This window comes from Medicago sativa, chromosome 6 (assembly GCF_051527215.1).
Source record: "Medicago sativa cultivar Bolivia chromosome 6, Bolivia_mono, whole genome shotgun sequence".
Lineage (NCBI taxonomy): Eukaryota > Viridiplantae > Streptophyta > Magnoliopsida > Fabales > Fabaceae > Medicago > Medicago sativa.
The window spans coordinates 21,636,221-21,661,683 of NC_140754.1; the positions used below are offsets into that span (position 1 = coordinate 21,636,221).

Here is a 25,463-nt window from a genome sequence, read left to right on the forward strand (position 1 = left end):
AGAGTTTAATGCTTTCGGATGCTTAATCAAGCTGGACACGGTCGATTAAGTTATCCGATCGACTTTGTTATCGTTTAAGGGATTTGGACACGAATGTTTAAACGATAACTTAGAAATAATTATATCACTTTGGACACGAAGGGTAGTTTAGAATTGATTGTGATAATGTTGTTTATAAAGCTAGAATTCGTATGGATCATTAGGTTACGTGTGACGCTTGGTTAAGGAACGCTACTCCTAACAAGTTTCAATCCTTATTTATCTCATCTTTTACTTTTTGCAAATTAGTTTAGATAATTACATTTCAAACAAACAAGTACTCTTAATACTTGGAATGATAATCGATGTTAAACTGTCATTGATAACGCACTATTCCCTGTGGAGACGATACAAAAATACTTATCTTGTTTGATGCTAAGAACGACTTTCATCAATGATATCAACCAATCAAAATGTAATATACATTAGCAACATTAAATGTCAAATAAATGATTCAATTTTTTCCAAAAAAAAAAATCAATTTTAATCATAAGGTAACTTTTAATACTTTTAATTTTTATTTAATTATAGACAAGATTACATTATAGGTCCTTTATCTTATTTATTTCTACCACTTTGGTCCTTTATCTTTATTTTTTTCCGTTTAGGTGTTTTATCACTCATAAAAGCACATATATATCTTTTTTCTCATTTTTTAATTAAAAAAATACGTAATTTTATTTTTTTTAATATATTTTTTTTTAAAATGAAAAAAATCCAAAAATATGATGAAGATGTTCATCATCTTCATCTTCTTCCTTTGAATCTTCATTGAATCAAAAAAATTTCTACACAAATATATCCCCAAATATCATGAATTAATGTTATGTTCATCTCAAATCTTCTTTTATTTAAACACAAAAATCAAAACCCTATAGAGAAAGAGATTTAGTTTCATCACAAAAAAAAAAAAAAGATTTACTTATATAAATTGTCACACCGTATATTATTATTATTATTACTATTATTATTATTATTATTATTATTATTATTATTATTATTATTATTATTATTATTATTATTATTATTATTTTCTAACTCAATATTCAAACACAGTATTAAAATAACCCCAAAATTGAGAGCAGAGTTTCGCACATCAATTTTGTTGTTTCCAGAACAATCTTAATTTTCGTAAAGCCTATATATCTAGCTTCCTACATTCCTCTCTTGGAACTCTTAATGAATGACATGGCATCCATCCTCCTTGTAAACATTCTACTACCTGTTATTAAATGAATTTTTTTTTATTAGGTGCAAAATTTACATGTGTTAAAAGTTCAAAATAATAAGTTTGTATTGAAAACTTTGAATTTTATAATTATTTTTGAAGTCTTTTGTATCTTATATTAAATATAAAACTTTTTAATAAATAATTGTTGTACTTCAAAAAAAATTATGTTTTCAATAAAAGATTACTATTTTTGGTTCTTTTAACATGTGTAATATTCCTTAAAAAAAACATGTGTAATATTGTTTATATTTGTAAAGTCGACGATTCCAAGATTGATCCAAGATGCTGAATTGAGTACGATTCAAGATCCACCTTGCTTCTCTCTCTTTCATCCTCTATAGGATTGCCCTTTGTTCTTTGTTGTTATCTCCCTTCGTGGATGTATAGAAACCCTAGATTGTGTTCTCTCTGTAATTGCAAATCTTCCCTTTCCTTAATTCGTTGAAACCTATCTGCATACCTCCATTGTTCATCCCTTCTTCCCCAGTCTTTCTATCTCCTGTGCTCAAAACTCCCTCTTTATCCCTTTCCTGACCCTGACCGTCTTCCTTTCCAATTTTTCATATGGCAAACCCTAATACTTCAGCAAATCACATCTTTGTGATTGATCCATCACCATGCAACCATAACCATCAGCAACACCCACCATCTCTAAATCTTGGATTTTCTCCTGTTCGCTTAACTCTTCCTGCACAAATACAAGAATCACATGATCAGGATTTTTCAACACCAAAATCTTCAACACACAAAAATACACCCCACCCCAAAACAGGTTTCTTTGTACACCCAAAATCCCTAATTCATGAAGGGATACAAGCTTGCTCTAGAAGCATATTAGGGAAATTCATTACAGGTAAACCCATCCATATCAACTCAATCCAAACTGGCCTGAGCAATCTCTGGGGAAACCCTACTGGTTTACAGATTCAAGAAATTGAAGGAAAAATCTTTCAATTTTTCATGGACAACAAGTTTGATCAAGACAGGATTCTTCTTAGCAACCCCTGGATCTTTAGGAATTCTTGGCTAGTCATAAAACCATGGGATAGGGAAACAGATATCAGGAGTCTTGATTTTGATTATGTTCATATATGGGTTCAGATGTGGGGTTTGCCAAACCATTGTAAAACCAAGAAAATGGGAGAAAGCCTTGGTGCTCTTCTGGGCAATGTGGAAGCAGTGGAATTTTATGAATACCGTGGAAAGAACATGATCTTGAAAATCAGAGTGGCCATCAATGTACACAACCCAATCCAGACTGGTATTCATGTGGGAAATCCTATTGATGGGACAACATAGATAGACTACAGATATGAAAAGCTACCTCAGATATGCTATAATTGTGGGCTCATTGGTCATGCTGAGAATTTGTGTCAAAATCCACCTCTGGAAACAGGAAATGTTATACCACTTAGACCATGGATCAGATCTTCACAATATGGAAGAAGGGTCCTAGAGGCTAAGGACAAAAAATATTATAGCAATCCATCTCATGCTAATGATTTTGGATATAACAGCCCACCTGCACCTGAATCACTACTCCAACAATTGGAAGATATGAAAATACACCAGCCTACTCCTACGGAATCTGCTAAGAGTCACCAACAAACAAGTTTTCAAAAAAGTAGCAGAATTCAGCCTATGTCAAAGGCTATCCAGGGAGTCCCAATGAAGATGGCCATAGTAAATTCATATGACCAAGGCTCCAGCAGCACATCATCAAAAAGGCAAAGGACTGAGGATACATCTCCAACTCACACTGAAATGGCATGACCTGCTAAGCAAGCCAGCAAGCAATTATGAGGCTCCTCTATTGGAATTGTCAAGGGATTGGTAACCCCTTGACAGTTAGAGCTTTCAGAAAGCTTATTGCCACCTACCATCCTGATTTTATCTTCCTTATGGAAACTAAGAAATTAAAAAATAAATGTTCCTTTTTGAATTACTTAGGTGATCAGTATGAGTCCTTTATTGTTGATTGCTCCACCACTGGTGGAGGCAAATCTGGTGGTCTTATTTTTCTTTGGAACCCTATGTTTAATGTGGAAATAAAAATGCATAATTTTTTCTATATTGACATTGTTATTACTTCTTCTATTGATAATACCTGTAGGAGATGCACTGGCATATATGGCTATCCTCAGCAACATAACAAGTTTCTTACTTGTGACACTATATCTAACTTCTCCTCTAATAATTTGAATCCCAATTGGCTCATATTTGGAGATTTTAATATGGTTCTTAATAACAAGGAAAAATTAGGTGGTAACCTCCTGATAGGAATATTACTCAACTTTTCAGAGACACTATTAAAGTGTGCAACTTGACTGATTTGGGGTTTAATGGTGACATCTTTACTTGGGCTAATAATCATGAGGATTCTCATATTAAGTGTAGGCTTGACAAATTTATGGCTTCTCAAGAGTGGCTATCCCTATTCCCTAATTACTCTAACACTCATCTTGTCAAATTTGGCTCTGACCATAATCCCTTGTTACTTGAATTCTCTAATGTTAACCATTGCAGGACAAAATTTCACAAGATGCAGAGATTTGAATAAGTTTGGCTTAGGAATGAAGAACATAATAGCATTGTTAAACAGTCCTGGGCTAATGTTCAGATTCCTATAGCCCAACGTCTCTCTCTTACTTTAGATAACCTATCTAAATGGGGCAAAGAGACTTTTGGCAACATCCACAAGAAAATTGGTACCACTCAGGAGGCCCTTCATGAGCTCAATAGCAGAAGTGAGCAACAAGGCGTCATGATTCAAAACAAAGAAAAAGAAAAAGAGCTTGATGAGCTATTAACCCAAGAGGAAGCTTGGTGGCAACAAAGGTCTAGAGCACTTTGGCTTCAAAATGGAGACAGAAACACAAAGTTTTTCCATATGAAAGCCAATCAGCGCAGAAAAAGGAATAATATTACTAGAATTCAAGACAATGAAGGGCACACTCATTATGACCCTCATATGATAGAAGAGGTTTTTGTGGATTATTTTAAGCATCTGTTTGCTAGCCAGAACCTGGTGAATGTAGAGGCTGCTACCCAAATTGTCCAAAACCAACTCACCGAGGATATGAAAATATCTCTTAATGCTCCTTTCACTTCTGAGGATATCCTAAATACTGTCCACAACATGAAAAGTCTAGCAGCTCCTGGCTCTCATGGTCTCCCTGTCAAATTCTACCAACATTATTAGGCCATTATTGGAACTGACATCACTACCATTTGTCTTAACATCCTTAATAATGGGGATGATCTCAGCCAGTACAACCACACTAACATATCCCTTACTCCTAAAAACAAAACCCCTACCTCTCCTAAAGATTATAGGCCTATATCCCTCTGTAATGTCATTCTTAAGCTCATCACTAAAACTATAGCCAACAGAATTAAACCCCTTCTTCCTAACATCATTACTGATAACCAAAGTGCCTTCATACTAGGAAGACTTATTACAGATAACACCCTCATTGCCTTTGACATTTTTCACTACCTCAAGCATACAAACAGGAAGAATGGAAAACTGATATGGCCAAAGCCTATGACAGACTGGAGTGGACTTTCATTAAATCTACGTTGACCAGCATGGGGTTCCCTACTCATCTTGTTTCTCTTATCATGAGATGTGTCACTACTGTCTCCTATAGTATTCTTATCAATGGGAAGCCTACAACTAGCTTCAGACCTCACAGAGGAATTAGACTGGGAGATCCCCTATCACCTTACCTCTTTATTATTTGTGCCAATGTTTTCTCTAACCTTATTTCAAGAGCTCAATTGGACAACAAGATTCATGGAATCAAAATTGCCCCAAGAGCTCCTGAAATAAGTCATTTATTTTTTGTTGATGATAGTTTAATTTTTTACAGAGCAAATAAAACAGAAGCCACAATATTAAAACAGACCATATCCACATACCTGGAGACATTAGGCCAGCTTGTCAATTTGGATAAGTCTGAACTTCTTTTCAGCAAAAAGTGGATAATCAAGCAAAAACTGAGGTGATTAGCTGCCTTCCTATGCAAGTTGTAACAGTCTTTTCTAAGTATTTGGGTATGCCAACCAACATTGGCAGATCAAAAAGACAAATTTTTGATTATATACAAGAAAGAATATGGAAAAAGTTGAAGGGTTGGAAGGAAAAGCACATATCCTTTGTTGGTAGGAGCACCCTTATTCAAGCTGTAGCTCAGGCCATCCCAACATACATAATGAGTTGCTTTCACCTCCTTAAGACTTTCTGCAATTACATTGAAAAAATGACTTGTAATTTTTGGTGGGGTAGCTCTATGGACAAAAGTAAAATCCACTGGATCAAATGGAACAAACTCTGTAAAAATAAAAAACAAGGTGGATTAGGATTCAGAGATCTTAGCCATTTCAATGAGGCCCTGCTGACTAAGCAAAGTTGGAGACTTATAACCAATGAAAATTCCTTGTTGGCCAGAATGTATAAAGCAAAGTACCATCCAAAGTGTTCCTTTCTAGATCTAAGCAACAACCTAACACTAGTTTCACATGGAGAAGTATTCTAAAGGCTAGACACCTGATTACTAAAGGAAGTGTCTGGTTGGTAGGAAGTGGCAACAAAATAAACATCTGGAATGATCAATGGTTACCTACCTAGAATGGATTCAAAATTTGGACACCTAATCCTCAAGCAACTCCTTATAATCTTGTTCAAGACCTGATTGACCAGAATACTTTAAATTGGAAGCATGATCTTATCAAGGAGCTATTCTCCCATTTGAAGCTGATCAAATTCTCCAAATACCTCTCTCTAAACATGGACAGGAAGATGAATTAGTTTGGATGGGAACAAATGATGGTAATTACTTGGTGCGGTCTGGATACTACACTACTCTATCTTGGAATCAATGTCATACTAATGATCCTATTAGTTCTCTGATTCAGGATAGCAAACCTTGGGACTGGTTATGGAAACTAAAGATCCCTCCCCAAGTACACAAACCTTATATGGTGCATTCTCCACAACGGTATTCCTGTTAAATACAACCTCTTTAACAGGGGCATTCTCAGTGACCCCTTTTGCCCTAGATGTGCAGAATCCATAGAGGACATCTCCCACACATTTATGCATTGTACCTGGGCGAAACAAGTCTGGTTCGCGTCCAAGTTCACTCTAAACATGGACAATCTCAACTTAAGTTTCGAGGATTGGCTAACTCAGATCCTGCTATCTATGGAGAAAGAGAATTTATGCCACATAATGGTTATTATCTACCAGATTTGGCAAGCCAGAAATCTCCTAATCTTTCAAAATAAACGCATACATGTGATTGAAACCATCTCCAGAGCGTCTAACATCGTTGAAGAGCTCAGAGCTCTGAATCAACATCCCTCACTGAAAGCTCCAACAGACAATCATAGTGAGCAGAGCTGCAACGTTAGCTGGAGTCCTCCTTCAAAGGGTTACCTCCTATTTTTATGGCTTTAAACCGTTTAAGCTTAACCCTCTATATTTTTACTTCCCATTATTCGGTTTCAATTTTTCCAAATAAATAGGAATTAATTGTCATGTGTATTTGGAGAATATATATACGTGGGTGGGGATATGTGTGAAGAAGAGAATATGCACATAGGTTGCTTTGATATCTACTTTTCATTTTTTTCTTCATCTCTAATAACAACAACAAAATTAAGTTTCCTTGAGTATCCATAAGTGGTTCTTGAGACCTTGCTAGTTCAAGTGCGGTGTTATCAAGAAGTGACTGTTGTATCTTGGAGAGTACTAGCTATGAGACCTATTGCATCGGGTAGCTTATCCGAGGTGGCGAAATACTCTCAAGCTTAGTGCATTGCACGCCTCAGTAAATAATCGATAAGTTTTCTATTTTCTATTTAATTTGATGAAGAGTCATATTTGTTTGATTCTAATATTTCTTGTTGTTTATTATTTTATAATAATTCTATGTATAATTTTTTCAATGGTCTTAAGAGTATTGTTGTAATAAAGTAGAAATTGGGGTAGCTTTTAGAACTGTTATATACATGTTTCTATTATTGCGTTATAACTTTCTGTGAAATTTGGTCTGGAATTATTATTATATAATAGAATTAGAATAAACCTTGTTGATGAGAAATTCTTTATATTACAGGACGTAGGTACGTTGTAGAAATTTTGTTTGATTCTCTCATGCCATCATTGCAAAAATTCAAATATACATTATCTACGAATACATATACCATGACTCATAATCTGAACAAAATTTATCTTGCTTAATTCTTTATTAATTTGCAATCAAATGTGAAGGTAGAATATTCTGATATTTGTTTTTCAATTATGGTATGAAAGGATCAGTTTAATTAGTCCTTTTAGTTGAAGCCTAGAGAATGCATTCTTCCCGTATGGGACACATTTAATCTACCCAAAAAAGGATGGTTCAGAGGAGATAGAAATTAGAGAATTTGAATGCATTGATATATTAACTTAGTTTGGCTGCTAAAGAAACTAAAAGAGCATGGTGTGATCGACTTCATTGTAAGTTTTAAACTTTTATCCCTTGAAATCATCCGCAAGGGACAAGGTACACATTCTAATCTTTAACCCTCACATGCCATGTGGAGCTTTGTTTTGTGTGTGATTGAAACAAAGAGCGTGAGTTGAAGTTTTATGGAAATATCTTTTGTCTAATGCCACAAAATTTGTTTGTGATTTATTTTAAGAAATATTTGTTGTGGATGAAAAATCTGTTTTGATTTTTGAAGAACTATTGTTTAATTTTTCATTAATAGTTTTAACCGAATAGTTTTATTGTTACTATCATGTTTAATTATTTTGATACCATGACAGTAGTTAATTTGCTCTTGAAGCAATGAAGAGCGAAAGTAAAAACATAATGTGATTATGAGAGAGAAAGTTGTCACAAAAGTTGTCAAAAAATGATTGTCAAATATCATTTCTCTAATTATTATTATTTATTTATCTAATTAATAAGTTTTTGACTTGGTATAATCTACGGCTACTTATGCTGCCTAAAACGTTTTTCATTGACTACTATATTTATGGCTTTAAACCGTTTCAGATTAACCCTCTATATTTTTACTTCCCATTCGTCGGTTTCAATTTTTCCAAATAAATAGGAATTAATTGTTATGTGTTTTCCAAATAAATAGGAATTTATTCGCCGTTTTGAAGAAGAGAAGATGCACATAGGTTGCTTTCATATCTACTTTTCATTTTTTTTTCATCTCTAATAACAATAACAAAATTAAGTTCCCTTAAGTATCCATAAGTGGTTCATGAGATCTTGTTAATTCATGTGCGGTGTTATTAAGAAGTGACTGTTGTATTCTGGAGAGTACTAGCTATGAGACCTATCACATCAAGTAACTTATCTGAGATGACGAAATACTCTTTAGCTCAGTGCATTACACGCTTCAGTCAATAATCGATAAGTTTTCTATTCTATATTTAATTTGATGAAGAGTCATATTTGTTTGATTTTAATATTTCTATGTCTAATTTTTCCAACAGAAAGTAATTCACTTTAAACCCTTGACATGTTATGAATCAATCTAAATGCGGCAGTGAAGTGTGGTTTAGTAAATTAACTTTCAATTCAATTTAAAATAAAAAAGTTTTTTAAAACGATTTTTAAAAATTTGATGAAGTGTGATTTGGACCATTCTTGCTGATGTAATTTTGTATCATTTTGAGTAAATTTTTTCTATGTAATTTTGGTTACTACAAATATATTTGGTATAACTTTTTATGAAGTTTAGTATTATTTAGTTATATGTTTAAAATATTTAGCCTCACTAATATTTTAGATCAATGCCCATCTTTGTTCATAGACCTAGGAAACACAATATCGATTTGCATAGACGTTGAACTATTTGCAAAGATCCACACCATCAAATAGAATTGAATTGTTTAACCGGCATTCTGAATTCATTAAATGATTTGAAGATTAATATATTTTGCAATATAACTTATAATAATCGACATTAGAATTTCTAAAGTAAAAGTACATTGAACCCATATGAAATTTTATGATATGGGTAAATATTACATTTCTTGTATTCATGCAAATGTTTAGAGTACATTTCATTTGTTATTAAGCAATGACAAATAAAAAAAAAAGCTTGCATTCTTCATTTGTGAAATTTTTTTCCTACCATTTATGCATAATTTTGTTCTTTGTCTCTTACTTTTTTTCCCATCAAAAGTCCTTTTGTTTTTTTTTTTTCATTTATTTTTTTGCAATTCAGCCAACTAGTACTAATTGTTATCTGAAACAACAGCTGAGAAACATGACACAAAGTCTAAGACAGGCTGCCGAAGCATATTACACAACAAGACCTCATTTTGGATCAAAATTCTCTAAGGAAGATACTGCAGTGATGGTTTTATTTTGTTGTTTTTGTTTAAATATAATTAAATATTAAGTTATTTATGAGGTCTTACAAAATGGAGATACTAGTAAATGGACGAGAGATCAATAACTTAATATTTAATTTAAACAAAAACAACAAAATAAAATCATCACCGCAGTATATCCCTTCGAGATTTTTGATCTAAAATGAGGTCTTGTGTTGTAATATGCTTCGGCAGCCTCTCTTGCACGCTTCGGCAGCCTCTCTTGCACTTTGTGCCATGTTTCTCAGCTGTTGTTTCAGATAACAATTAGTACTAGTTGACTGAACTGCAAAAAAATAAATGAAAAAAAAAAACAAAAGGAGTTTTGATGGGAAAAAAATAAGAGACAAAGAACAAAATTATGCATAAATGGTAGGAAAAAATTTCACCAATGAAGAATGCAAGTTTTTTTTTATTTGTCATTACTTAATAACACGTGAAATGTACTCTTAACATTTGCATGAATACCAGAAATGTAATATTTATCCATATCATAACACTTCATATAGGTTCAATGTACTTTTACTTTAGAATTTCTAATGTCGATCATTATAAGTTATATTGCAAAATATATTAATCTTCAAATCATTTAATGAATTCAGAATGATGGTTAAACAATTCAATTCTATTTAATGTTGTCGATCTTAATTTAAAAACCGGACTCATTATTTCAGTTCACTTAGTGAATCAAAAATGGATTCGTTTGTTGGTTGGTTTGACCATATGTATATTGTATTATGGTTGATTTAGATCACAATTGATTCAATTAGTTCATATATTTATTTTCTATCTAATTAAATTGTGTTTGATTCGATTAAACTATGATTTAAAGGTCTCTTTGGTTTAACATGTTGATTGGTTTTTAAAACATTGTATAAAAGGACTAGTGTCAAGATCAATTTTTTAATTAAATATTATTTATTTATGAATCAAACTTCACATTTTCATATTGAGAAGATGTCCACCATTGTAGAAGGTACGATCAATTTATGAATCAAATTTTTTTAATTAAATATTATTTATTTGTGAATTTACAAAACTATTACAAGAAAACTACTCAGTATTGTTTTATTTCTTAAGTGCATCCTAAACTTTCACAATAGAATTTCCACCAATTGCTCTGTTTAGTGGAATTTTGAAAATGAATTTATACCATATTAAGTTTGTTTAAACTCATGTTGTGATATCTCCTTCTCTTCGTACCTTGCTACAAGGGTGGACACCTTCTCAATCTGAAAATTTGAAAATTGATTCATAAATAATATTTATTTTGAAAAATATTGATCTTGCATTAATTTAACCTTTTTATCCAATGTTTTAAAATTCGGAAAACAAGTTAAACCGGATAGACCTTCAAGTCATAGCTCAATTGGTTCAAGCATAATTGAATAAAATGAAAAATAAATAAATGCATAATACAAAAATTGCTAAAAGTATGAATTGATTGAATTAATTGTGGTTTAACACAATGAACAAACTTTTCAAATTTTTGGTTCACCAATTGAACAAGCTGGTTCGGTTCGGTTTTTAAAATATTAATTTTAACCAAAAATTGAAAGAATTTATAATCAACATTTTATTTAAATTAAAATATAATAATCAATGAAAGAAGTTCACTAACCTTTTCTTTTAGCCAATCATTCTCTTGTCTCATCTTTTGCTCTTGTATTAGGAAAGGAGGACCCCACAAGTTTCACATAGTGTGATCTTCAATACCTCTTCAATAAAGATATTTTTAGTATGGAGCTATTTTTTTCTCAACACGAAGAGTTCTTATATGCTTTATTGTGTTTTCTTTTAATAATAATAATAATGTAACAATAAAAAAAAAATTATTCATTTTTTTTGGTACAATTTTTTTTTATTATTCTAAGTGAATGTATGTGTAAGTGGATGTATACGTGAATGTATGTGTGTATATCATAAATAAAGTTTGATATTGACACACGTATACATACTGTATCTTGATGACTTTGAACATATATATATCCTAATTCATAATGAAATTTCTGAACATCTCAAATTATATCAAATTATATTTGTACTTTTGCGTTTACATATACATTGGAATCTTGTAACCTCAATAAGTTAAAGTACAATTTGATTTTGAAAGACTTGTCAATGAAACAAAAGAGTAAATACCTAAGTTCGTCCTTGAATTTACGATGATCAACCAAATTCGTCCTCCAGTTTGTTGAAATATCTAATTCGCCCCTGAATTTAAGAGACACCCATCAAATTCATCCCTATCTAATATCACCGTTAGTGATGTTGAGGTGTCATCCTGCATGTTGTGCTGTGTTGTACATGTGTCATCCAGTCAGCCACATGTATAAGGACCAATTTGATGGGAACACAAAAAATTTCAGGGTCGATTTGATAGTAATTGTAATATTTTAGGGACTGATTCGATTGAAAATTTTAGAAATTTAGAGACTAGTTTGATTGATTTTATTGCAGGGAAGTGTGTACAAGGAGGTATGGCATGAAAGTACCAGTTATTTCAACAGAGAGGCCTAAGCAAACACCAATGAGGGGTCCTGCTCCACAAAATCCAACTGTTCATGGAGTTATTAGAGTACCATATCCAAATTATGGCCAATTCGGTTCTACTCAACCCCAACTCATGGAGTTTATCCCAACCCCGGGATTTCCAAAGAAGTGATGCAATGATGTCTGCTTAAATTATGCTTTTGGACTTGTTTCAATTATGCCCGTAGTTGGATTGCTTTTTGCATATGTAATATTCCCGCACTTGTAGTGCAATGACTTAATTATGGTTTATTTGATGGTATTTTCAAGAATCAAATTGTGTCTCTTTATATTTTTTACTATGTTCTTGCATCAAGGATCACAATGACATATGTTTAAAAAAATGAAGGACTTTGTAATATCCCGCTTGTCAGTATCGGAATATTACTAATCAAACGTGTCAGAAGACTAATGTTCATGGAAAGTAAGTATGACAGAGAATGTTTATCAACGACAACAGACAAATACGAGTTAGGTATCAGTGTCAGTTAAACACGATTATGGTGAAGGGCATAATGGTACTTTCACACAAAAGGGGTATTTAAGAGATTTTAGGCCAAAATATCTTCATAATTCATATTCTTTCTCTCTCTAGGTTTTGAGAAAAGAATTCTATCTTCCTTCTCTCTACTCCATCACCCCTTCTCCTCAATCTTCTTCCCTCAAACTTCCACAATCTTTTCAAGTGGTAATCAAGCATGAAGTTTGATGATCTTTTGAGCAAGAAGCAACTATTGACTTTGGATTTATGTTTAAGCTTCAATTCTTCTCTCCTTCATGAGGTTAGGGTGGGAAAGATGTGAAGTGAAGATGATGCTAGGAAGCTTGGTTTGATAGGAAAAGCTAAGGATCATGGGTGAATCAAGAGCTAGGGTTTGGATTGCTTGAGCTTGGAACTTGGAGCAATCACAAGAATCATGTTAGGTGAGTTCTATAGATTGTTTTCCTACCCTAAATATGAAAAACTAGGGTTTTAGTGTTGTGATTAGTTGCCCTTTTTATGCCATGCTTGCTAAACATGTATATACTTGTTGTATGAATGTTTTTCAGGTATCTTATGATCAATAGAGTCATAATATACTTTGGGTTACTTAGTTTTGAGGTTTTTGAGTGAAAAATACCATTTTTGCAAGTTCTGGGCAGTCATAACTCGTCGGGGCGAGCTAGTACTCGCCATGGCGAGTAAAAACCACAGAAGCCATGGTTTACTCGCCTCACACTCGCCTCCAACTCGGCTAGGCGAGCTAACAGTGCCAAAACATGTTGCTGGCTCGTTTCAGGCAGTTTTGGTGTTTTTCAGATCGGTTTTCTCTGTGCTGTCTTTTTATGGAAGTAAACTCCTCAAACCAATGTCTTATTTGATAATCTTTTAAAAGGTTTTCTTGAGAATGAAGCAAGTATTTAACATATTTTGTAAAGCATGGCATACGAGAGAATGATATGATATAAGTCGGGTAGCAAACTAATCTTTAAGGAAGGGAATGAATGTAGAGCCTCGACATAGTTGGTCGAGAACTAGAATGCCAAGCATGAGTCCCGTGTATTTTAAGACTCAAAGTGATTAGGGTACTCTCTTTGCACATGAATAAGAATGACCATGAAAGCATGTTAATCCATGAATAGATAAGCTAATCCCTTCACTATGAACGAGTATGTCTATGTAGGAAGTTTACCGCTAAACGGGTAAATCACGGACCCGTGGTAAACGAACAAGTATGTATAGGTTTAACCTTTTATGTATGTATGACCAAGACCATAATATATGTGTAGTTTACCACAAATATGATCGTTTAAGGATCCGTGGTAAATGAGTATGTAAGACGTAGGTGTCGAGAGAACAGGATAAGCTCCGCAAGGGGGGCCCGCACGTCACTTAGGGAGTCTGATGTGCCTTAGCTATGTCTTCATCGGTCATGTATGGGATTGTACTTGGGGTTACTCCACCCGGGGCTCTCCGTAAAATGAACTTAGATAATATGTTTGTTCAATGCTAACATCTATGTATGAATGATTATAAATATGTATGATTATGATATGATGTTAGACACGTACAAGTTTATAAGATAGAGCAAGTTATGAATGTTTTACCGATGATGATCTTAGGTTCCCCTAATCGTCCGGTTTAGGATTGTGTCATGAATAAGCATGTAAAGTCTTGATGCGTTTAGCGTATCTTGAGTTAGCGGTCTTAGGTTCCCTTTAACCGCCATGACACGTATGATGTAAGTAAGACCTATGCCAAGTTAAGATGAACCTATGACGGATCTAGTTTGCACGACCGTCTAGGCAAGCATGACCACACATGTATAATCAACCGTCAGGTTCTATTGTAGACACGTGGTGACCGTAGGCTTCCCCCGAGGTTACCTATAGCCTAGGATTAAGTGGAACTCACTGAGACATTATGTCTCATCCCAATCCTTATTTGTTTCAGATAAACATGTTGATATGGCAAGCTAGTAGCCGAATGTATATTTTAGAATGTGCTTGTTCGTACATGCGGCAGAATGATATGGATTTCAAGGATGCATTTACTATGTTTTAGACAAGTTATGTTATACTCTTGTTGTATGAACGCGTATTGTTGTGTAAGATATTCCTTCGAATGTATTTAAAGTTGTAAATTTTAATGTATCCAGTATCAAGTTAATGCACATGCTAAACTTTCTAGATACGTTTAGTATGGGCGTTACAAACTTATTTGATGATATTTTTATATAATGCAGGGATCGATTTGATACATAGACAAATAATTTAAGGACTAATTTGACGAAAATATTTTGACAGAAAGGTTGGATTCATTCATCTTCAACCTCTTTTTATTATAACATTACACACACCTAGTACAATACAGTGGCATGTTAAACAACTCAAACAAACAAATTATGACTATCAAATACTTAATACTTAATTAACCTAAGCTCAAATTATGGGTCATCAACATTCAAGTAGTCTCACATCACCATTAAACATAGAGGATTCAACCTGAACACCAAAGCTTGAAGAAATTTTGGGGATTTTTGGATTTCGGATTCAATAAAAAAAATAGGTTTTGAAGTTTTTAGAATTGGGGAAAAACGTTGTCATCCTTGAGACCTCTTAACGTTACACCAAGGCACCAAACCTTCAACCTATGAGGTTCTCCGCCGTTGAAATGTGCATGAACGTCGATCCACCCGACCATTGTTTCAAATCTACACAATAAGAAATTGAAAACAAACACTGAAAAACTCATTCAAACATTTCATCAAACACTTGAAGTGTAAATTTGACATAAACCCTAAAACTCATAACTACAACATTAACATGCAAACATCTAACCACAATTAAGCAACATAAGTCATTTACATGTAACATTGTATCATTTCTTGCAAGCAAAATCAAATTTAAACAAACTCTAAATCTAAAAAAAAAAAAAAATCTCGAAAAAAATCTCAAAACTACAACATAAACATGCAAACATCTAAACATTTATGCAACATAAGTCATTTTCATGTAAACATTGTATGATTTCTTGCCAAAAAAACAAAAATTTAGACAAACCCTAAATCTAAAAAATTTCTAATTTAAGAGAAAAAATATAACATATAAACATAAAAGTTTAACGATGTTTGATTATGAAAACTTACTTGTTATTGGAGTGTTGTTTGATTTGAACTTGAAGGAATTTTGGTTTTGGGTGATTTGAGAGAGGTTTTTGAGATTTTTGAGATTTTATATGATAAATGAGGAAATGAGGTGTTCTGCCTTGTTTAAGACAACACATAGCGTGAGTTAACTAACGATGCGCTAGTTAACTCACGCAACGTTAGTTAAGTATCGCAGTGTTTAACACTTACGTTAGTTAACTAACACAAGGGCATTTTTGACATGGCTGCAGGTCGCGAGCAAAATGTGCTGGGGGAAGAGCAGAATTCAAACCTAATTTCATCTACCAATAAAAGCCGTATTTCTTTCAGGCTGTAATTATAAGAAAGAGCCTCTTTCTTTCCCGTTGAAACCTCCGTGCCGGAAAATCTCTCAGGCAAACGACACTGACTCCGGTAACAAACTCGACCAGCTTCTTCTCTCCACCGCCATATCCAACAACGAAGACTTAAGTCCCTTCATCCGCGAAGCTTTCGATTCCGGCAAACCGGAAACTCTCCAACACCACCTCAAGCAGTACTTCACTCGCCCCAAAGAATCCGAGATCGAAGAACTCTGCAAAGCACACTACCAAGACTTCATCCTCGCCGTCGATGGTCTCTGATCTCTTCTCTCCGGTGTCGGTTTGCTTTTTGGTGCTATAATTCCTTTTTACGATGATTTTTAATTGATAAACTAGCAACAGACCTGTGCTAAGCACGGGCTGATCCTTAAATCGCGATTTATGCGTCAAAACGCTTTTACAATATTATTTACATTGAGAAATAAGAAAAAAATTATTGATAAAGATGAAGATAATAATAAAAACATTGAAATAGTTGTTATTAAATAATATAAAGTGGTAGACTAAAAATATGTGAAACTGTTATAAATAATAAAATCACAATAATGATAACGGGGACGTTAATAAACCCAGTGATTTTTATATATCATTGAAAAATATTTGTAATTTTTTTAGCATTTTTTTATTTTTATATGAATTTATAAACAATGAATATGTATATCGTGCAAGATTCTTATATCAAATTATAATTAGTATATTATAATTACTCCCACTATTATTTAGAATATACAATTAGGCATGACAATGAGGCGGGTGGGGATAGATTTTATCTTCCCCATCCCCATACCCTACTACCATATACTTACCCGCTATCCAACCCATACCCAACGGGGATAAGAAATCAAATCTCATCCCCGTCTCCGACAGGTTCGGGTATCCCAGCCTCATCCCCGCAATTGATAATTTTTTTAATAAAATAAAAGTATTTTTCTGCCTCAGGCGCAATGTTGCAATGCATTTTCCTGCAAAGAAATGACAACAATAGATCATGGCTATGGTGATGGAGAATAGAGAGAACTCTGAGAAGTGAGTATCATTTGATAGACAGAGACTTTGACTGTATGACTGAAATGATTTATGGTTTGAGTTTCTGTTTATATAAAAGGGGGCAATAAAATGTTTTTGTGTCTTTTGTTTCAATCTCCCTCTATTCTCTGATTATGAAAGTGTACCAAAAATACAATCTTACCTCTTCTTAATTGTTTGAGTCATCATCAAAATTATATTCTTTTATGTCTTTTGCTTCAACCTCCTCCTATATTTTCTCTCTTTAAAACAAATTAAAACATACTCTCTAATAAAGATTTCATTTCTTTTAAGTAACTTTTCAAGCATATGAAAAAACATCATTACCTGTAGTAATCCATAAAATGTATTTGCTTGAAAGTAAAAAATGTTCAATATTACCTATTCCAGGTTTTTGCGGGTTTCTTTTGTTATAGAAAATTGCTCCTGATGAATATATATATATATATATATACACACACACACACACTTACTAACTTGGTAATATTTTATGAGTTCCTTTTGCAACTTCTAGAAGCAACTTTTTTATAAAATGAATAATCGAATATGAGATGTTTTATAATATACCTCTCCAGTTATTATAAAAGGCAACTCTGTGACAGTGGTTTTTCTATTTTACTACTGCTACATAGACATTTTAATATAAAATTTAACCGAAAATACTTGTGTCATTTTGAGTTATGATGACTTTAGGATATTTTGATGAGAGAATGATAGATAAATGATTAAAATAAATTATTTTAATTAGAGAGAATGATTAGTTATGAGATAGATAGATACAAAGTCAACAATATCACCAAAACTCAAAGTCACGTGGAACCTGAATTTAACCACATTTGATTATTTTTCAAATCTAAAGAAAATATGTATCGGTTCCCATATCTTAATTGGGGTTTGCTAGGATACACCTACTAGTTTTTATTAAGGTGTGTTTTAGCAAAGATATAACTTAAAAGTTGTTAAATACACCTTAAGGTGAATGTTGCTAAAACACACCTTCTTCCTTCAAAAAAAAAAAAAAAACACAACTTCTAAAAAATAAGTGGGTGTATGTTAGCAACTCCTATAGGCATTTGCTAGGATACACCCACTTATTTTTTAGAAGGTGTGTTTTAGCAAGTTATAACTAAAAAGTAGTTAAATACATCGTAAGGTGTAGCTTGCTAAAACACTCCCACATAAAAACTAGTGGGTGTGTTCTAGCGAATCCCATCTTAATTTCACATTTATAATTTGGAATTTTTATCTAATTTCACTTTTCTAGGTTTCTTATGTTATAAATAATCTTATTTGAAGTTGAACAGGAAAAATGAATATTTATTTCAGCTTCAAACTTTTATTTGTACCACATTGGTTAATATTTTTAAATTTTATCAGTACCTTTCTATCTTTATATGAATTTTATCACCGGTTAATATTTTTAAATTTTATTAGTAGCTTTCTATCTCTATGATTTTTATTGATTTGATTGTTTTTTGCACTTCATATATATTCCTTGCTAAGATAATTTAAACCGAAGATTCTGTCCAATTGAACCGCTAACAATTTTGCCCCATGAGTGACAAATTAGGCTATCGTTTATATGGTTACCCTTTCTCCACTCACACATAACACATTATATCCTCTATTACATTTGTCTATCTTTTATGTTGTTTAATCCTAATAAAGATGAAATTTCAATTTTTTGTTCTTGTAATGTTTGTTGTTATTACTTCACCTTGTCAATGTGTTAGACTAAAGCATATAAGACCCAGCTTCAATGTTCTTGACTATGGTGCTGTTGGGAATGGGAAAAATGATGAAACACGGGTATGCTTTTTGGTTACTCTATGATCTTATATTACGTGTCTCTTTGAAATGTGTATATTTTTCTTTAAGAAAATGATTTACTTATACCAATTTTCAATACAAATTAATATGATAAGATTAAAATGTTTTTTACTTCATTGATGTCTACCATTTTTTAAACATAGAAATTTAGTTCTTATACTATTTGTTATAAGAAAGATATAGAACTCAACATATTATATCCCTTCCTTAAAAAAAATTTTATTATATCCTTAAGTCTTTAAGAGTGTATTTGAAGGATTTAATTCGAAATTTTAGACAATTCAGTTGCTTCCATTGAGTTTTTTTAATTTCTAATTTTAATTTTGTTTCGATGGAATAATAAAATTCGTCATTCTAAAACTTTGATGGGATATATTTATGAATTTCAAAAATTTTGGAGACCAATTTCAAAATACAAAAAATAAGGGTAGATGAATTAATAAATAAGGGTAATGGAGGAAAAAATTAATAAATGTTTTATTGATATTATAAATTTTGATTTATTATGTTCAATTAATGTTTAATGAGTCGTGATACTTTTTTATTTTTATTTTTTTCTCATGTAGCTTAGTGACTAGAATTCACCTTTTTCAAGGTAAATAAGTGGGGTGTCCGGGGTTTTAACCCCAACCCCTCCATATAATAATGCATGTCCCTGTTAACTGAGCTATGCTCACGGGGACACTTTATATTTTTTAATTATCCAGTGAATGTAATTACCGTGAAACATAGAGGGTATGAATTGAAAGGAAAAAACCTCTAGAGTCCCAGGTTGAATAGTAGAGTGTTCTTGTCTTAAAGCATGCCAAAACTAAGCAATTTATCAAGTTTTTTCTCTTCCCCCTACTTCTGCTCGACGTATTTTTTAACCATTTTTTCATCATTCTTCCTGCCCTTTCGGTAATTTTGTCCCTTCAGATTCTTTTTATGGAGAAATATTGTTCGTTTGGGGAAATTTTGTTCCTTCGTATCTAGAGTAGTCATAATGTAACCAAAAAAAAAATCTAGAGTAGTCATAATACCATTGTTTCTTCGATACTTAGAGTGGTCATAGTGTCATTGTCCCTTCAATTTAAGAGTTATCCAAGTATCATGTTAAAGTGGTCGTAATATCATACTAGAGTCATCATAGTGCAATAGTAGAGTCATCATAGTACCACATTTGAATGGTCTTAATAGCATATTAGAGTGGTCTAGCACGATATTTGAAGGTGTACCTCTAAGACGGGTTCTACGGTGCAATAAAACTCTAATATAGTTGTAGTTGGACTATTTTTCCAAGGGACGTTGTGGTTTATAGTCTATTTGCACAATTTTGAACAGTGTTTTAAAACGCATTAAAAAAGAGCGACCTTCAGAACTCATTTCAAATAAGGTTTTACAACTTGAGAGTTTACCTCAACTCGTTTTACCTAAGTAAACTCGACTTGTAAACTTGACTCGAGAACTGGTACGAGTTTACCTAAAATATTTTTCAACTATTTTAACTCTTGTTCCAAGAATTACCATATATTTAAGTCATGTTAATCATTTGAATTGATGTAAAAATTTTATATCAAATAACACAACTCAAACTACGTACACTTAGAAACTTACTAACACTACTTAATGTGTAAAGTTTCTCTTGTTGCTGTTGATAAATTTACTAACCAATGGAAACTTATAAAGGCCTTTGTGGATGCATGGAAAGACACATGTAGTGCAATGCATGAAAGCTCAACACTTCTCATACCCAAAGGAAAAACATTCATGTTACAACCTGTGTGGTTTCAGGGTCCTTGCAACTCTTCAAACATTTATGTGAAGGTAAATTACACTCTATCTATCTATTTGATAATATGTATTGTTAACTCATTGCGTAGTTGAAGTCATGGGATTGATCACATTGGCAAACTATAATAGGGAGCGTTAGATTTCGCGGTCTCTACAACTACAACTTTAGGGGTGAGAATAGGTCGGTCCGAGTCGGACTTTGCTTAAATCGACCAGGTCTAGTGGAAAAAACTAAAGCCTAAGCCTGGCCTATTATTAGTCTCTCAAAGGCCTCATTTTAAACCTAGCCTAACCTTTTTAATCAGAGAGAATACATTATTATTTTTTTGTTCCAATTTATAATAATTTATATGCATTGTTGAACTTGGTAGCTTGAAGGAACTATCATAGCACCAACAAATATTGAAGCATGGAAATGGCCAAATGACAATTATAAAGGCTCATGGATCCGTTTTATAGAGATAAGTGGTCTTGATGTTTATGGAGGAGGAATAATTGATGGCAAAGGTGCTCAATGGTGGGACTGCCATTCCAATATCAAGTGTGAAAAAGAAAATCCAACTGTAAGTTTTTAAACAGTAAATTAATTACTTCTGATCAACATTTTTCAAATTTTTACTGTATGTAGGTTTCTAGATTAATATTTGGTTATGGTTTGAAACTAGCAACAAATCACAATCAATCAAATGAATGATTTTAAAAATATCTATGATTAACGTCAAACTTATATATTGAACGATCTCACAACTATGATTGATTACCTATATAAAACACATTCACACTAACAATGTATATAAACTAAGCAAAATGTTAACTTGTGCCCTTAAAGGCACATGCTCAGGAACTCATTATAAAAATATACGTATCTAGAAGTCGTGCAGTCATCTTCTTAAAAGTTATATTATCATGTTTTCCAATGCAAAGTTGTTTATTTAGGTTCCTGAACATGTGTCCTTAGTGCACAAATTAACATGACCCATAAATTAAATTAGTTAAATAAAACACATTTACACTAACAATGTATATACGTCAAATTAGTTTTTAAGTGTCATAGGAAAGAATATGAAAATTGACTAGAAATTAAGAATGTATTTTAAAAAATACTACAATTAATATATTTTGAAATTTAAAAAAAATATTCAATCAATTTTTTAAATTCATTCTCAAAAACTTTCATTAATATTTTGAAATTTTTGAAAAATATTCAATCTATTTTTTTAAATTCATTTTAAAAAACTTTCATAACGTCTTCTTCAATATTTATTTTATCAATAGAAATGGAAACGTAAAACACAAAAAGTAAAGAGGCTTTAGTATATCCATTTCTAGATTTCTATTGAAATCTTATATTAGAACATTTATATGTATATGATTGGTGATCATTTGTGCAGGCTCTGCATTTTCATGCTTGTGAAAATCTGATTCTAAGGGAATTGACTCATATCAACAGTCCTAGAAATCATATAAGTTTGAATGCATGTCATGGCTCACGCATATCTGAACTACATATTATTGCACCAAATGAAAGTCCAAACACGGATGGGATTGATATTGCAGAATCATCAAATATCATCGTTGAAAATTCCAAGATAGAAACTGGTAACTCTCACAAAGAGTCTCTTATGAAAATAGAAATCAAATTGTTACACTCAAATTTGTTCACTGGCGACTCCACCGGAGAACAGACCCATGAACTCACTCTCCTTTAGTTTTGACTAGGGGACAACTATTCCGATACACTTTACAGTCCAACATTGCTTATGTCAATAGCAGTTTATATATAAACACTCACACTCTTCAACTCAGCGATATACCTTTTTATAAAGGACAAAACAGTGAAGGATTTTCACTCAAAGCAAAACAATATCGCAGAACGCGATGTGACATGCTTAATGGTTGGAACCAAACTTTTTCCAGCCCTAAGATCACCTTATATCCAAAAAAAAAAAAAAAATAATGCACATTTTATACATTTTCAAAAAAATATATATACACTTTTGAAAATATGTATAATTTTTAGAAATATATACGATAGAGAAAGTTGCTCCCATTTTTTTTTTTTTGGTCAAGTAGCCTAGTGGCTAGAGAAATTCACCTTAAAGATGAATAAGTGGGGTGTCCGGGGTTCGAACCCCGGCCCCTGCACAAATTGTGCATTATCCCCAGCTCCCATTTTTTAATTCTAGCATTCGAAACAAACTGGACCATGATAAATTAAGCTTTTTTTTTTTTTTTGTACTGGATCATGATAAATTAAGCTAACATCCTTTGTTTAATTGTTATTTATCTAAGGTGATGATTGCATTGCCATCAATCACGGTTCCACTTCCATTTACATGAATGGCATTTTTTGTGGACCTGGCCATGGCATAAGGTTAGTTAAAGATAATTTTTTGCTTTTAACTTTAATTAATGAATTTACTGTTTTGATCAATAATGAAATTCTATGTGATACGTTGGTGATTATAGCGTGGGGAGCCTAGGAAGAAATGGAGTTCATGAATCAGTGGAAAATATATATGTGCGAAACTGCACTTTCAATGGAACAACAAATGGAGCAAGAATCAAGACATGGATAGTAAGATATACTTCTACTCTACTTGGTTTGGCATTTACTAGTACATGAAAATAACACAATATTAGTTCTAATGGAAGTTATATTTGTAGTCCATTGAACATACATTTATCTATGCTTCCAATTAGTGCAGCCAACATAATCTTCATTTAGGTCTAAAATGAAATTTTAAAAAATTGATTAAATCGAGTTTTAGGAAATCATGAGATGAATGTTTTAAGAGATAAAGAGGTAATAAGGTGGGTAACTTTTAGAAAATGTCACTATTGGAGAAAAATTGAAATGTAGAGTCAATAAAAGCATGTCTATAAACCCCTCAAATTGCTCACATTTTCAGAAAAATACTCACCGGGAGTTATGTTCCGATTAGGGTTTACTCATATTTTGGCCCATATTATATTGCTGGCTACTACATAGGTCTTCTTTGGAGACTTCTCTTTAGACACTTAGCAATTGCTCACATCACAGGCACCTAACACACATCCACCAGTTGTTAATTATCGTTCAAGACCAATCATGGTTTACAGTCCGATCATGATGGGTTACAATCCGATCAGAGTTTACTCACAAAAAATGTCAATTTGAAGTTACAATCCAATCGATTGAGTAATTTGAGGGGCTTATTGAGAAAGACCCCCAAAACTTTGTATAATTTAATTGAAGGAAAAAAAAACAAATTTAAGATACCTTATTAGCATGTGAAATTTGCTATTCCTATCACTCAAATTGTGACTAAAAGACACTTTGATGTTTTATGTGTTATTTAAATCAGGGAGGAAATGGTTATGCAAGGAAAGTCACATTTGAGGATATTATACTCATTGAAGCTGATAATCCTGTGATTATTGATCAAGAATATAACCCATATGATAGTGTGTATGCAGTGAAAGTAAGTGATGTAACTTTTCGCAACATAAGAGGAACATCTATTGCTAAACATCCAATCCAATTACATTGTGATGAAGCCATAACTTGCACAAACATTATACTTGAAGGGATTAACATAACATCTTCTATAGGAGAGGAAGTTCATGCATCATGCAAAAATGTAAATGGGGTATGCACTTCATGTATACCTTATGTTCCATGTCTTTCTCTAGAGTGACCAAGATTTTGTGACAATTTGTGTCCATATTATATTGTAGGCTACCATATAGGCCAAGAAAATTGTGCTAGGCCCTAAATTATATTTTTACACTGCATAATTATGATTTTTATTAAATTTGAAAGTTTAGATATCAATTTTCTATTCATTATTATTATTAGTTACGTTGATAATTTATTATTATTAATTAATACAACTATCCATATTTATGTTTTTTTAATATTTTTTACCGAAGTTACTTTTACATGTTAATTATCAATACTGGTTAAATATATTTTGGTCTCTATAAAAATATCAACGTTCGTATTTTGTTTCCTCAAATGTCAAATTTAGTCCAGCAAAAGATTGTTTTATTTATTTTTCATTCCTTACTCACATTTTTTTTATTACCAATTTTAGTTATCATTATTAACTCTGGTGCACATGTCTAACACAAGTCCACATATCAAGTGTCACATGGATTCTTCAAAAAAAAAAAAGTGTCACATGGTTTTTTCTCATGCACCACTTAAATTTACATATACAACTATGAAGTCTGGATTCAAACCTGTATAAAGGTATTCCGTCAAAGGATATAGATATTGTCAATTGTGCCAAATCATTCAGACAGAAAACTAACAGTTAAATCGGGCAGAAAATATTGAAATTTTGTGACAATTGACTAAATAAAATGCCTCATCACTACATCCATAGCTCATTACGTACCAAACAAGGAGCCTCATTTACATTATTTTATAGCTAGGGTTAGGAAGCTTTGCTTAAAATTTTAAATGGCCTTGCATAAACATCACGTAAACATTTATTTTGATGCTTAAACATGTGAATTTTTTTTTTTTGAGAGGTTTTTTTTTTTTTTGAAAAAGCCAAGATGGTATATAAATATATGAAACACCGCTAAACGCTTTCGCACAAGGTGTGCCAAAACGCCTAGCCACAAACAAAATTCAGATCCTGTACAACGCCATTAAGGCG

General features: G+C 32.5%; 1 protein-coding gene and 1 long non-coding RNA gene across 3 annotated transcripts; one reads left to right on the top strand and one right to left on the bottom strand.

The window, feature by feature from the left end:
* Positions 1 to 14,913: 14,913 nt before the first annotated feature.
* On the bottom strand, positions 14,914 to 17,931 carry LOC146913671 (uncharacterized). Of its 2 annotated transcripts, none has more exons than XR_015016418.1 (3): positions 17,372 to 17,931; positions 15,821 to 17,144; positions 14,914 to 15,385 (listed from the first exon to the last, which is right to left on the bottom strand). It is a non-coding gene; the product is annotated as an uncharacterized LOC146913671 (long non-coding RNA). The 2 variants fall into 2 exon arrangements; XR_015016419.1 differs by having other exon boundaries at positions 17,536 to 17,930.
* Positions 17,932 to 18,496: 565 nt separating this feature from the next.
* Positions 18,497 to 24,628, top strand: LOC146913672 (putative polygalacturonase At3g15720). Its single transcript, XM_085716902.1, has 7 exons — positions 18,497 to 19,017; positions 20,707 to 20,844; positions 21,183 to 21,374; positions 22,203 to 22,410; positions 23,104 to 23,185; positions 23,281 to 23,389; positions 24,159 to 24,628. Exons 1-7 carry the CDS (start codon positions 18,877 to 18,879, stop codon positions 24,489 to 24,491), a joined length of 1,203 nt encoding a protein of 400 aa, XP_085573028.1. The 5' UTR covers positions 18,497 to 18,876; the 3' UTR covers positions 24,492 to 24,628.
* The last annotated feature ends 835 nt before the right edge of the window (positions 24,629 to 25,463 follow it).